The following is a 15,186-nucleotide window of genomic DNA, read 5'->3' on the forward strand; positions in this document are numbered from 1 at the left end:
GAGCTGCACAAGACAAGTAGTCTGGAGAGAGTTGTGAAGTCTGAGAAACAGTGATGAAGAGTCACTGATGTTGCTTAAGAACAGTGCTCATGACATGAAATCATTATAAGTGAATCAGTAATTCATTTTTTTTGGTGACAAGTCTGCTGTCAGGCTTTTTGTGTTCTAAGGACAAATAGCATAAACCTCTAATGTCGCAACAAATGTAGCTGACCTCTGAGTTTTCTTAATGTATGCTTAGTAAATTAAATTATAAACCATCTGTTGTGTATTAAAATACTTCAAGATCAAGCAAGAGCAAGTAGATAATGTGTTCTGCTTGGTTATTTTTAAAGATTTTATTGGTAGCTTTTTTGTTTAATCAGTGCACCAGATACCAAAATTGCCATCAATAAGATAATCTGTGGAGAAATAAGCAAGTTCTGAGAAGTAAATTGATCTCAGATGCACGATTTCATTTGTTGTCCCTCATTTACCACAGAAATGTCCTAGTATAAAGGCAACATAATTTCCTTACCTACTTTGCTCCCAAGGTGTTTCCTTTTTAAATAGGAAAAAAATGTATGTCTCCTTAGGCAAGTAGAGTGCTGGTTCCTTTCACCGCTACTGTTTAGTAAGTCACATTTTTCTTCTCATTTCCAAGACCTTCATTTCTGTAGAAGTCAACCTCAGCAGTGTGTCATCAAACATTGGTTTGGTCTTATTTTCAGTTTATGGTTTTAACAGCTAGGTAAATGCTCGGTAGCATCAAATTCAACAGATGCAAGAAACCCCATGTGCCACATAAACTTATAGCATCCCACAGTCACATGGAGAAGTGTGTATGTATGTGACACCTTTCTTTGAATGACGAAATCATGAAAACTTCCATGATATCTGAGAGGTGCAATAAAATGCACTGAGAAACTTGCCAAATATTCTCTGCCTTACATAATATGCAGGGCCCATATTACAACATAGCCTAAGCCTCAAAGACTTCATTACTCCCATTGAAAGTGACCTAAATCAAACATACTATTCAGTAGGTGTCTGAATCTAAAAACATTTCAGGTTTTTAAACAAAATCTGATATTTTGACACTTTCTTTCTATGTGGAATTAACCCCTCCACCATTATATTAGAGGTATGTCTAAAAAACCCCCTTTTTATAATGAAACTTCAGTAGACCACTACTTCCATATCTTCTTTTTAGTTAACATCTCACATTCAAACATTCTTAATTTAGGACTTTCCCAAACTGATCTTTTTCCTACTGCTTTTTATCGATTTAGATAATTTTTTATTCACTTTTAACACAGGGAGATTCTGGTGGACCTCTGGCCTGTGAGGAAAACGAAATCTCTTACCTCTATGGGATTATCAGCTGGGGAGATGGCTGTGGCAGAGTCAACAAGCCTGGAGTATACACACGAGTGACGAACTATGTAAAGTGGATTAATGAGAAAATAGCCCCTCGAAAAGCTAGTTGAACACTTGAATACGATAACCTTTGAAGCAGGGGTTAGGGGGTCTTTTGGTTTCATTAAAGTGGCATAAATATTGTACTATAAGTTACAGTATGGTAACTGTCATGGTAATTCTTAGCAATTCCAAACTGGTGCTAGAAATGAAATTCCCTCCCCTCAGAAGTGATCTCTTGAATTTCAGGGTGACAGACACCAGTAGATCAAGATGAAGGCGCTCCTCGGCTAGCTGCAACAAACCAGTTCTGGGGAAAAAACAGGGGGTTTAGGTTTTGATTCAACCAAACATGTAAGCATATTTTTATGTTCCACAAGCATAAGATCAGGATCCTGCTTCAGAGCTCTGCTGAATCTGATGTGCAATCTTCCAGCAAGGTTAATGCAATGCTCTCTGAGAACACAAGGCTTGCTGAATAATGTTGGGAGTCAGAGCACCTGATTTCAGGCCGATACAGTCAGGACCTTCTGCAGACTGTGAGCTGCTCCGTGCCCTGAGGACAGCAGTGGAACACTTCACCTTAATGATAAATGCCTAAATGTTTCATCAATTTGACAGTGTTTTGAAGCTGTCTTAGGTTTTGTATTAACAGGCTGTTCAACTGTTTAGGTAATTCAGAAAGGAGGTTGCTTTTAAAAGAGTTTTAAACTGGATGGCTGGGGGAGCAGCTCAGCATTTTCCTTGAGGATTTGGTGATCTCATAAACCTCAGGCTTTGCTGTCATGGTCTATGGAATTGTTATGGGAACAATCAAAGAAACTATTACAATATATAGCTACTGAGAGGCTGTGGATTCAGCTTTGTTAACAAAAAAAAGGCAGAAAATGATTCAATAAAAAAAATCTCATTGTATAAAGAATGGAAAACTGCAACTTTTATTTTTTATTATTATTATTAACACAGGGAACCTTTAGCCGGGTCAGATGTGTACATTTGGAAGTGTCAATGTGAACTGTATTTCTTCTGAAAATGAATGTTTTGAATTCTCCTGTTGTTTCAAGCAAAGCTCTGTTTTAAGATAGATAATTTTGGTGCCTAGTTACTCAGAGATATGTTTCATTTTGTAGTACTGGCAGCATCTTCATGGGTTCCTTAGTTGTGATAAATGATTTCTGCAGTTAAAAGAAACTTGGTAAGGAAAAATAACCAAAACCTGAATTTGTTTAAGTGCAAATGTATAACAAAGTTATCTAGATAAATGACGTAAACTGTTTAATAAAAGGTTTTACCCTCTGTTTCTTGGACTTAATCTGTTATGGATAAAGTTACAATTAGATCTTTGAATCCCTCTGTAGGTTGTTCAACAGCTTGCAAGCTGGTAGAAAAATTACACTTTTCTGTGCTGGAAGGCATCGGAAAAGCTCTGCATAAAGGATCCATTTCATCTGGTGGTGCTCCCAGTTTTATGCAAGCGTTGCACAAGTTTCCAGCACTTAGCTGTAAGTGCTTGGATGTGATTTTCAGCTGTGAATACCGCGAATGCTCAGACCAAAGTCTTCAGTTCATTTTTCTGAAGCACTAAGCACTAGCTTGAGAAAATGAGATCCACCTCTGGGGTCTTGATTCCAAAACAAGCTGAAGACTTGTTGTCTGGCTTTGCCTTCCTGGCCATTTGCAGTATGAGCCTGGCTTGCTTAACTCCATAAAATGAATGCAATTGTGCAACAAGACTAAACAGTACCTGCTGCTGAAAGACAAGTATTAAACCACCATGAAGGAACTATTTACTCTTCTTTGGAAAGGATTCATTTGGAACAGGTTTCCACAGAAAGCTTATGCCATTCTGGACATCCGTATCTGTTCTGTGACTTCAGCTTCACTTTGAGATTAATACCCATCCCCTGTACATGCTTTTAATCTGGCGTGTTATACGTATTCTCTCAGTCTTGCTGTAAGGAAGGCAGCTGTTTGATAGGAAAGGTGTTAGACTGGTGTTTCTGATACGTTGTGTAGAGCTTTTTAGTTGTCCCATTTTGAAAATCTATGCTGCTCATATCAGTACATGGCAACATCAATACAATCAATAACACTTATTTTTTTAAACATATTGAATATTCATAAGGTGAGACAGTCTATTTTCTGCCCTCAGAGGTCTAAATGATAAATCTTCAGTCAACACTGTCATACTTTGAATGCATTAAAATTAATTTGTGGCATTGATTTGGTGGGACTAAAGCATTTAAGCATCTGGTGTACAGCAACTAACAGTGTATTAAACATTAAAGCCAGCCTAGGGGTGGCAAGTAAACATCTAGGTGAAGCAAGAGGTCCTTGCTTGAGCTCTTACACCCCTGACATTGACCACATTCCTATGGGGCACTCCAGCACCTTCTGCCTCCTGGCTTTCGGTGGAGCATTACCCCATAGAAACTTAATCTCTGTATTTTTCTCTTCCCTTTGAGTGTTTATAGCTTTGGTTAAAATGAAAATCCAACCTAAATTTCCTAGTGAAATTTTATCTGGTATTTTTCCTAACACACTGAAATTGAATTTGAATGCAAAGCCAGTTGAACAAACACCTCCCTAATTCATTATGAAACACACTTAAAAATGGTTTTATTAAATTATATGTTATTCCCTGCAAACTGACCGACTCAAAGGGAAGAAATAAATCCAAACATCTAAACCCCCTTCTATTATGCTATTGAAAGAAAAATGTGCTGTATAAAAAAAAGCTGAAGAAATAATTACCATCAAATAAGATGCAGTAGGAGTATTTTTAGAATAATGGACTCTAATTAGTCCATTGCTGGTTGAAATAAATCCGAGGACATCATTAACACATCTTATTCTATTAATTGTAGCTGCTCCGGGTTTGGTGTAAGTGGGTTGTTATCTTGTGACAATTGCGTTGCAAAGAAAAGGGGGGGAAAAAGCGAGTATTTTTATCCGGGGTAGTTGGCTGCATGTCTTCTGGGAGGTGAGAGGAGCAGTAATTACGGGTTTGGAAAGAGGAATTTGGGCACTGTAAGAGGGGTGGGGGAAAAGGGGTGTTTCTGCCCGCCGGCGCCAGGCCCCGCTCCGCTTAGCCAGAGGGCGCATAGATCCGGTCCGGGCTTTCCTACCGCCCCCAGCTGCCGGGCTGCTCAGCGGTCAACGGCAAAGCCCGGAGCGGGGTTAGGGCGAAGGAGTGGGGTCGGCGCCTTCCCAGGGTCGCACCCGAGGATGTCGGCGGGGCGGCCGTCGAGGGGCTGTGGAGCTTTGGGTGCGCCCCTTGTACTTCCCTCTACTGACACCCTGCAGGAAAAATAGTCATAATTAATTAACCCCCAACATCGCAATACAATACATGAATAAAGAATCAGGGAAAAGCTTCCCGGGACCCCCTCTCCCTTCAGCCAGAAGCCTCCCCGTCCCCTGCCCGCCCCACTGCCCGGTGGGGCCGGGGGCGCCGAGGAGGGCAGGGCAGCGCTGGCCGTTCGCCCGCGTCGCTCCCTGTGCCTGTGCGGGGACCTAATAAAGCTATTTTGAAAGTGACCCCTGGTCCAGAGCGCGGGGAGGGAGCAGCGAGCCGGGCGCAGCTGTCCGGAATCATGACTGAAGATGACGGATTCCGTGCTGGTGGAGGGTCACGTCAAGTTGAGAGATGGAAAAAAGGTCCCTGCTCGCAGCGCCCCTTCGGCCCGGCCCCGCGGCGGGTTGGGGCCGGGGGTCCCCCACCGGCAACCCTCTCCCCAGGAAGGGAGAGAGCCCTCTCTCCCCTCCTCCGGCCCTGGCTAACCCTCTCCTTTTGCCTCTCGTTACAGTGGAAGAGTAGGTGGCTGGTGCTGCGCAAGCCCTCCCCGGTGGCAGGTAAGAGGGGGCCCGTCCCGGGGGAGGGAAGGCAGGTGCCGGGGTGTCCCTCCCTCCCCCGCCCGCGGTTGGGGGTTCCAAGGGCAGGGAATTCACAGCGCTCCCTTCGAGGTTCGCAGCCGCCGGAGATCACCCTTGACAGGGCTCCCCTCAAGCCGTCGTTGCTCTTTCCTCTTGTTTTTTGTCTTATTTAATCAGGAGAGCGGGCAGTAAACTATCTGGCAACGAACCAGGCGGACAGAAATAGGAGGCGGCTACTGCCGGAGCCCCCCGGAGTCACCGCGGCCAGTGCCCGGTGTAACGTTGTCCCTTGGGCTGCCCGTGGTGCCTGGGTGTCGGGTGTGAGTAGTTTAATACCAGGCGCTGACTAAAACCAGAGGGAAAGGTGACTTCTCAAGGCACAGCTCTTTGGTTTTGGATCCCGTTTATTCTTCAGGGTGATTGGTGGCTGTAAAAAAAGCTGGCATTGTAAGCTCGGTAGGTATTTTTGATCAGTGTTTTGACATAAAATATCACTTCGATTTAAAAATAAAATGACATTTTGAATTAAAAAAAAAAAAAAAGAGAAAAAAAAAATCACTTCCCTGCTTCTGAAGGGGAAATTGAAAATGTTATTCAAAGCCGGCATTTTACTGCTGGAGAAGCAAAAGTAGGTTTCAGGTTTCCCTAACTGTTCCTAACAGAGAACACATTTGGGCCTGAAAGTATATATTTTCCAAATAGAAAATGTGAATCTGCATTGCTGCAGAATGGATTAAGGTGTCTTTTCTAGGATGTTGCTGGTAGGCTAAAGATTTCTTAGTAATTGAAGGTCTTCAGATCTAACTTGCTGTACTTGAGTTGTTAGTTGTGTGTTAGTGTCTTAAATGCCTGTGTCTTAACCAGCTTTGTTAAACTTCCCTGCATCTGTAGATCCTAGAGCTAGTATCTAGACATGCGAACGTGGGCCTGGATTTCTGAGTAAGACAAGTTTGAAGGGCGAAAATGAGGGAATTTGCTTTGAAAACTTACTGGCTGATCCTGTGGCTTATTCCTCAAGAACAGTATTTTATTCTAGCTAAATTATCCAGGTTTACCAGAAAAAGCCCCCAGTGATTTGCTTCTCGTGGTCTATAAACCATAGCTGTCCTTTCTTCAGACACACAACTGTATTGCAGAATGCTTGACTCTCATCATTGCAGCTGTTTTTGCTAACAGGTGGATGAAAACAGTTGTTAGGCAATGCAGAGCTCTGCTTTCGCTAGAAGAGGGTTCAGTCTTTCGGTCATTTTTCACCTCTTTGGAGATTCGTGCATCCTTTGTTGGGCTGAGGGTGCAGGGCACCTCGTCAGGGCTTGGAGCACCACACCCCAGCGTTCATCAGATGGTGCACAGGGGCTTTTTCCTTATGGTATGTAGGGGAGCGTAAGCTGTGGGTGGAGCAGCTTCCATACTGATTGTTAATTGCACAACCAAGTGCTATGTGATAGGAAGGGGGAAGAGGAGAGCTCTTGTTAGAAGTGCAAAAGTTAGGGGAAGCCTCTCCCCTTTTTCTTCTCTTTTGGGGTTGCTTCTGAAATGTGCGTTTCCCATGGCACTTGAATTGCTGCATAGTTACAGTGTAATAAACACCTCTAGGAAGGGGTTAAACACCGGAAGATATTTTACTTTCAAAAAGGTGTGGCACATAATGGTTATTTAGCAATGGCTACTGTGTAGCATTTAAGTAGGAAACTTGAGCTGACACCAACAATCTGGCAATGCAGCCTGCTCGCCATTTAGTAGTTGAGTAATCTGCGAACTACTGTAAGAATTTCATTTGTGGTTCAGCATGTTCTGATGGAAATACAGATGACACCAGCCTCTCAGTCTTTAGTGTTGATAACGTGAACAGCTATCGTAGTGTAACTTTTGATGCTCAGAACTGAATGAGTCCCACACTCCAGAGACTGAGAAACCACTGGATTGTTGGAAAGTAAAACGGGGAAGATTTTTTACTTGCCTCCTTATTTCTGAGCCTGCAGATTACCCTTGAAACATGCCTTGAATGTTTGCTCCCTAAAAGCAGGGACTGCAAACTACCTGGGAATGGGGTGGGAAAAGGAAATTGAGTTCTTGCATTGACTTATTAGACTGACCCTGAGTTTGTAAAGCACCATTGTATTGAAAAGGAGCACTGAGAAATGTGTTATGTTCTATATTCTGCCTCATCATCTCTGACAGTTTTGCTTCTTTTAGACTGTTTGCTCATGCTTGTGTACAAGGATAAATCTGAACGAGCAAAAGGGCATAAGGAGAGGAGCAGCATGACCTTAGAAGACATCTGTGGCTTGGATCCTGGGCTACCCTATGAGGGCTTGAATCACACACTTGCAATCATCTGTCTCTCTCAAGTTGTGATGCTGGGATTTGAGAACAAGGAAACAATGTATGCGTGGGATGTACGAATCCGCTACAGTTTGGGGGAAGGTAACCTTTCTCTTATCATGCTTTGTTTTTATCTTCCGGGGGAAAAAGGGCAAACAAAAACATAACTAAAATGCAAACAGTGAAGTATAGTTAAGGAAAAGACTGTCACTCATTTGAGAGTGAAGAGACTGGTCTTCACTTTGCACCTTAAAGCAGGTCTCTCTTATGGTAGGTTTTGGTCATGGTATTGCCCAGTACTGACAGCTAACTGTGGGAGCATTTGGGTTTTGATTTTGGCACTGAAAGTGTGTAGATTTGAAGCAAAGTGATCAGATTTCTATTTCTGGTCCTGCAATTTACTTAAGGATTTTGACAACAGGTTTCAGAGGGAGCCTGAATTAAGAGGAGGAGAGTCCTGAGTTGCACTTGACTAGTTTAACCCTAGTTTTCTGAGCTGTCTACTAGGTGTTGTATTTATAATGCTTATTACTGATGGTGTCCCCTTTCAGGAAGAGACATCTTGCAATAGGGACTGCCATCAGACACAATCTTTCCAGCTAGCTTCAATCTTATGCATCCTTTTATTTTCTTGGTTAGCAGCTCTAAAATGTACAATGGTGAACAAAGACTGATAATATTGGTAATTCACAGTATCTGTCTTATGTTTGTTTAGTCATAACTAGGGAAGGAAGGTAGGTGTAGGGAAGATGCACATTAGCCATCTTAATCATTTGTTACATATGCTTTGCCATCTGTTGCATTGCTGGACTCATTCCTTTGCAGTACATACATAGAAAGATGGTGGGAATTTTACAGTAATGAAATATAGAAGTATTGCAAGAGAGATGTATGGGTGAACCACTTGGAGCTGTCAAATATGAAGCCTTGCATAAGGGGAAAGGTTAGAAATAGTTTCTGAACAATACATGCACGAGTAATCACACACAGAATCGACGAGTAGCTGGAGTAGTTGATACACTTTGATGGAGCTGTGTTGTGTTCTGGTTCTGTTACTTTACTGGATTTAGGATCTATTTACAGCGTACACTTGTCCTAAAATCTGAAGGAGAAGGAGAATTTGAAAGGCTAGGTCTGGCTTTCATGATCTTGCACTGATGCAGTAGTGGGATAGAGTATTTAATCTCAGTCCGGTTGTGATAGGAGGCAGTGTAGCAGCAACAAAGATGTTTGCTTTTTGTTTTTAAAGGAAAGTGAGGTAGGAATATGGTCTATCAGATGATGATGTGTGTAGCCATGAAGTAAAGATGTAGTGAGAGAGAACGTGTGTGGAGGTGAAGAAATGAAGAATAAAGAAACCAAGTATAATTGGTTGAATTGGCAATAATTTGTTGAACATCAATTTCAAAAAAAGCTTAGGGGAAGGAGGATAGAACAGAGTACAGAAATTTGTTTCAGGATTTCATCTCTGAGTGCAGGTTCAGTTAGGAGAAAGAAGCCAAATTAAAGTGAGCCTGGTTTGAGTAGGAAGAAATAGAAAAGAATGGAATCATAGATGAAGAGAGGATGGCGACTGGTGTTTTTTCTTGAAGTGTAGTAAGGTTGCCTTTGTGTGCCTTGGAAGTAAGGTTGCTGGATGATAAAAATAGACCATGGACAGATGACCTCAGAGTCTGGGAAGCAAAAAAAAAAAAAATAATAAAAGAAGGAAAGGAGTAGCGGAGTTGTTCCTGTTCTTGAATGAAGACCACAGAATGGAGGCATTTGCACTGGAGTTCCTTGTGTTTTCCATCTGCTTTTAGCAGATGAGGTGGATGTTATTCCTGGAATAAAAGAACCAGGATTAGAAAAAACACTGGGATTAAGCAAGTTGTGGCATAGGTCTGGTGTGAGAAGAGTGCTTGAGCCCAAACTCATTCTGAGGAAGTTAGCATACTGCAGGTCAGTGATCAGGTGTGAGGAGCTAGAGGAAATTAGGAGCTTAAATAGCACCTTTTATTCATGGACATATTCAGCTTTTTATCTTATTCATTATTTTGTCAGAGAAGAAGTAGATGGTTGGGAAGAACTGAAAAAAACCCAATCCTATTTACAAAGAAAGCAGCATATGGCAGAAGCTTCATGTCCAGATCTGTTGTTTTGGTTTTTTTTTCCTTGACTTTGGCTTTAGATTTGGGTATGCTGTTTTTTTTTTAACAGTGGTCTAGAATCTGAGCTGCAGCTCTTTGTTTTTAGCAGCTGTTGTAACTTGCAACTGATTGTGTGAAGAGTGTACTTCATTCCTCATTTATGAGGCAGAAAGAATACTGATGCTTCTGCTCCTGTGGTTTAATTGCCAGTGAAGTGCTGAGCAGAGGGGTTGGAAATGATATCAGATTCCTTACTGAATGTTATTCATCATTATGGTTTTGATATCTTCTTCATAGTTTATGTTTAAGCAGGTTGTGTAAGAACTGTGTGCCCAAAAGGGGACATCGTGTGACTACTGATTTGCTCCCTAGCAATACTACTGGCAAAGCTGTAAGTAGAGCTGTGGTTAGTTAGATCTATCTCTGTCTCCGTGCACATTGCACTCGAATGACTTTGTGGCTAATTCTGCTGGAGCCTTAGGGAACTTATCTAATGCACGTCATAGATGAGGAGTTGACTTACAGCTAAGATGGTAGCTAAGAATGTAGCAAGTGTTTAGATGAGAAGCAAGACTCGGACCTAGCTGAAATTCATGATGCTTGAAGAAGTATAAGCAAGAAACAGGGAAGGGTGGTTGTAAGAAGTGAGACTACCTGGAAGTTTACCCTGTATATTTCACAGTCAGGTAGCTGTTTGTATGATCTCTGAAGGATAACCAAAAGCTAAATCTTTGTGCTTCTTGATAAATCTGAAAGCCTCTGACTGAAAATGTAACAGTCCTGATTCTTCTCTGTGCCAAGACATATTTTTTGTCTTTCTTTTTATTGTCTAATTACAAGAGAAAAGAAACTGGAGGAGTAGTGGAGGCCAAAACAGTTTGAGAATTAAGTGCCCGCTCACTTAAATTGCTCCTTCTGCAACACTCTGAGATTTGAGCCCTTGAAGTGGGCCCAATAGCTTATAATTCAGAATGCAACAGCTCTGGAGGAGAAGGTGGGAGACCAGCCTAGAGCAGTTGTTACTTTAGGCAAAAACTCTTGCAATACAGGGGATAGTGGAGTTGGGGTTTGAATCTGAATTTTGTAAACTTGGATGAGATGGGTATTTCCTTTTCTTCTCCAGTCTTTTGAAGTTTATGCTATGAAATATGAAGAATTAACTGACATCTAACAGTGCTTATTACCTATGAATCACTTACTTTCCTAGTAATTTTAAATGTCTGGGCATCTACCATTACCAACTCCCAAAAGATTCAAAGGTGGGAAAATGTAATTTTTCCCCATTTTACTGCTAGGGAAGGAATGAAGCTGTTTATTAAAGGCTGCAAATGAGTCAGTGACAGAGCTCTGGTTAGAACTTGCCTACTACTTTGAGCCTTGGCTTTTGGGCTCCTTGGGCACTGTGTTATGTGTGTGTGTGCATGCACTTAGAAAAGGAGCGGCATGGGCTCTTTGGAGAAGGAGACAGAAAGAAACCCATGTGGTGATGCAAGGATGGAAGAGGTAACTGAAGTGTTGGCTGGATAACTGACTAGTTTGAGATGGGGAATAGCCTGAGTTAGGATAAATTAATAATTTTATGTGTGTGTATATATATATATTTATATATATATTTATATATTTAATTTGTTCTTTTCCAGTCCCAAATTGGCATAATAGAGAGTAATGAGTTTATAGCTACTCATATGTGGCTGTTTGGGCTCTGCTTAGAATCTTTATGCTAGAGCCTCATGGTGTGGGATGGGGTTGGTCCACATACCACAGATGAATAGGATGGCTTATATCACGTAAGTCATGGTACCTTCCTTCTGTTTTCCATAGTAACATTCTTTTTCTTCCTTATCTGATAGTTCATAGGTTTCAAGTTTTTGTAGCACCTGGCACTAAACTAGAGAGTGGGCCTGCTACCCTGCATTTCTGCAATGACATTCTCGTCCTTGTAAAAGACGTTCCTCCTAGTGTCATGGGGCAATGGAAGCTTTCAGATCTGCGTCGGTATGGAGCTGTCCCAAATGGATTCATCTTTGAAGGGGGTACCAGGTGCGGCTTCTGTAAGTACAAGTGGAACTTGTCTTCTAAAAGATTTTGAAACCTCATGTAGAAATGTAAATGGCAGTCTCATTCCAAATGTAGGTTGCAGAACCAGCTGTGCTGCTTTGCCATACAGGCAGTCTCTTACCAGAAGGTCTGTTCTACTGAGCAGATTTCTGCAGGCTTCAACCCTGATGTTCAGTAAAAATGTGACTATGTGGAATCCTGACTGAACACTGCCCTGTGGCTCTTCAGGTGTTCAGTCAGGATTTCTCTTCTCAGGTTCAGTCACCTATTACTCTTGGACACAGAGCAAAAATAAGGGAATGAAATTTTATGGGTTCTGTCATGCAAAACATAAAGAAGAATAGTTTAATGTTCATATTCTTAAATTGTGATCAATTATTTTGTTGTTTGCAGAGGGAAAATGACACAGAGCTTTGAGGTTACAGGTGGCATCAAGGCTCTCATTGTGTAAAGGCAAATGTCTAAATACCATAGATGACTTCTAGCCCTTAAAAGTTAGGAACTTCTGTTCCTTTCCCTGTTAGTAGGTTTGTCACTTTATGGGACCATGAGATTTATGGGGTCTAAACGAAAGCAAGCAAGCAAGCTGAAGCTAATTTCTGTACCCTAATAGCTAAGATGTATGTTTAGAGGTGAAGTAATTTCTTGTTCCAATGTCCAGTTTAGCCCATGCTCTCACTTCAGATAAACACAAAGAATTGTGCAACAGTTGAAAAGGAAAGATAATTAGTGCCTTTGTATAATATCACATAAATCATTAGAAAACAAGGTTTTAACTTCAAAAGTTTGAAGCCATGCTGAATTGATGAGCTCTGAGTGTGAGTGGGTATGCAGATTGCCAGTGTAATGTGAAATTGCTTGACTTGCATAGACTCAACAGTTATATCCTGATTCCTGATTTAAGACACTTGTTTTCAGTGTGGAGGATTTGGATTCAAATCTTTCCCTGCCTAATTCAGAGGTTACGGTTAAAGAAGTTTTTCCACTGTTTGAAGGAATGTGTTATAGATTGAGAGAAAACAAATCAGTTTTCTCTTAAAAAAGAAAAACGGGTCTCCAGCTTGGCTTTCCATTGTTCATCATAACCCTTTCAGCCTGGCACTTCAACCAGTCTTCACTCCACTGTTTTCTAATCTGGTCTGTACTTGATCTGTCAATGAATATATTATAGAAGATGGTATTGAATTCCTTGCTAAAGTCAGTGAACAAACTGCATCCACCAAACCAGTCATTTTATCAAAGACTCTCCAACTGGTTAGGCATTATCGTCCTTTTGTAAGTCTATACTTGTCAGTCCCATTCAGCACCTTGGAAATGGACTCATATTTCTATTACTTTCTATTGGTGAATCTATATTTTTGCATGCATTCTTCCTGTGAAACTCTGAACGTGGAGGATTAGTGTAGTGGATTTTTAAATACCACTGTAATAAATACCATACTAAAAGGAACTGATAAGCTTGTGGTTGGATTGCCTTTTCTCTCCATAAAAAACACCCTGAAGCCCCAAAGAGAAGCACAGCTTACTTTTGGATATTTCTGTTTTAGAAGTCATGTCTTAAAGGATATGAAATCTGTTTTAGCTTTGTATTCCTTGCTTCTTCACTAGATTTTTCATAAGTATAAAATGCTTAATTATATTTACAATTAATAGCTCAGTATAGGTTTTGTACAACTCCAAAGTGTTTGGTGCTCAATCCAGGCAGAAGGAAACCATCTGAGAATATGATGAGATTTCAAACATTAAACTGGGTGCATTTTCAAGACATTTAACACTAATTTACTCTTAAATAGGAAAAACAGTGTTTACATTTTGAACTGAACATCGAATTTGTACTGTTAGAGATCAGAAAATATTTTCTTCTGCTCCTGACAGCTGCAAATTTGGCTCTCTCTGCCCCCAGCTCCTCTATCTGCAGCTCAGTCACACATACCATTTACGAAAAAGCCTGGCATCCAAGCCTAGGAGTTAATTAAGAGGTTTACTTAGAGGAATGGGCTGGAAAAAAGGAGCCTTTCACTTTCCTAAGTTGCTAGCTCAGAGTGCACTGCTCTCAATTAGAGACCAGCTGCCAGGAGAATCTTGACTTGGAGGTTAGTGTGAAAAAATTCAAGTAGGGTAATAAAAGGGCATGTTAGCACTGTGAGAATTCAGGCTCCCTAATGTTCAAGTACTTCAGTATTAGCTTCCATTAGCAGTTTGAAGCTGCCTCATGTTTTCTAACAGCATCCCCTAGAAGAAAGGAACTTGGAGGACCTGTGGTGCCCTTTGAAAGAGCAAATGATGCTGCTGCTATTTGCAGGATAAGCAGAATTATTTCCGTGATTTTTTTGGACGAAATTAGGTTCTTTCTGCTTTCTAAGACTTCTGCAAGTGGCTCTTTAAAGTTATTCTGAAACAGTGGAAGTGGCTACCAGCATATCTGAAAGAGCCAAAGGAGGAGATGAGGAAACCTATAATGAATGGGAATTTATTTGAAAATAAGAAGCAAAGTGGTTGAACTGGGGCAATGTCTGAATTTCTTGAAAGATTCTGGGCTGCATAGGTTAACATTTCTATTTACGTGCAGGTATTTTTCTTTATGTTACTTAAGCCTACTGGAAGCAGCAGACATTCTTATCTTCTTTTTAGTAGTCATGGCCACGTCTTAGCTGGCAATAATAGGAACACCAGCTGGAATTTTCACCAGAGAGAAAGGTAGCCTGAGATACCTTCTAAAGAAGGTTGCATGAGGCCAGGATTGAGAGTGTCTGGTTTGACAACATGATGATTACCATGAACTGAACTGCCATGGTTTGAACTTGTCCTGTAGCTTTAGCTCTAGCATTGCTTGGCACCTGTTAGGAGGAATAATTCATGGGAATGGACTGACTCTTTCTCCCTGTTTTCACACACAGTACAGAATTTTTGGTTACTGTGCCTTTTGACGATGTGATTGCCCATGGGTTTGCTTTTTTAATATGATGAATTAGAACAAACCATTGACAAGTTTTAATAATATTTGAAAGTTTTATGAAATTGGCAACTTCTCTTGAATGTTCAGGAGAGACTGTACAACGCTTTACTGATGACTGCCACAGAGGCTTAGTGTTTCAGCCTTATGCAAGTGGTTGCAGGCTGCTTTTCACCAAGTCTCTTATCCTATGATGAGAGTGAGTGAGTGAGCTCTTTGGTCTAGTAAACAGCTGCATGGTATTACAGTGATGCATACCACATATTCCTTGGCTCCCAAATGCTTCTGCACCAAATCTGTTCCAGCACATGATTGATATGTCTAATTTCTAGTAAGAAAGCAGAAATGTAACTGGTGGATTTTATATATGCATTTAAAACATAGTTAAGCTTTAGCTATTCATATGTGTTTTACAAGGACCCTCAAGCTTCTTTCCCTTGCAATCTA

General features: G+C 41.1%; 2 protein-coding genes across 3 annotated transcripts in view; both read left to right on the forward strand.

Annotated features, from left to right (window-relative positions):
- Positions 1-2,696, forward strand: part of HGFAC (HGF activator) — a 44,163-nt gene extending 41,467 nt beyond the window's left edge. Inside the window, exon 14 of the mRNA XM_061376026.1 lies at positions 1,299-2,696. Coding sequence (XP_061232010.1) covers positions 1,299-1,469 — 171 coding nt within the window. The 3' untranslated portion in view covers positions 1,470-2,696. The remainder of the gene's footprint in view (positions 1-1,298) is intronic.
- A 2,063-nt stretch (positions 2,697-4,759) lies between these two features.
- The window catches only part of DOK7 (docking protein 7), a 64,928-nt gene continuing 54,501 nt past the window's right edge, over positions 4,760-15,186 (forward strand). The window contains exons 1-4 of one of the 2 annotated variants that reach the window (XM_061376024.1): positions 4,760-5,058; positions 5,208-5,253; positions 7,456-7,701; positions 11,579-11,779. In XM_061376024.1, coding sequence (XP_061232008.1) covers positions 5,005-5,058; positions 5,208-5,253; positions 7,456-7,701; positions 11,579-11,779 — 547 coding nt within the window. In that variant the 5' untranslated portion in view covers positions 4,760-5,004. The remainder of the gene's footprint in view (positions 5,059-5,207; positions 5,254-7,455; positions 7,702-11,578; positions 11,780-15,186) is intronic. The other variant, XM_061376025.1, reaches the window with a different exon arrangement.

This window comes from Neopsephotus bourkii, unplaced genomic scaffold (genome assembly GCF_033783945.1).
Source record: "Neopsephotus bourkii isolate Nb327-2 ecotype Australia unplaced genomic scaffold, CSIRO-AGI_Nbou_v1 NB_1686, whole genome shotgun sequence".
NCBI lineage: Eukaryota > Metazoa > Chordata > Aves > Psittaciformes > Psittacidae > Neopsephotus > Neopsephotus bourkii.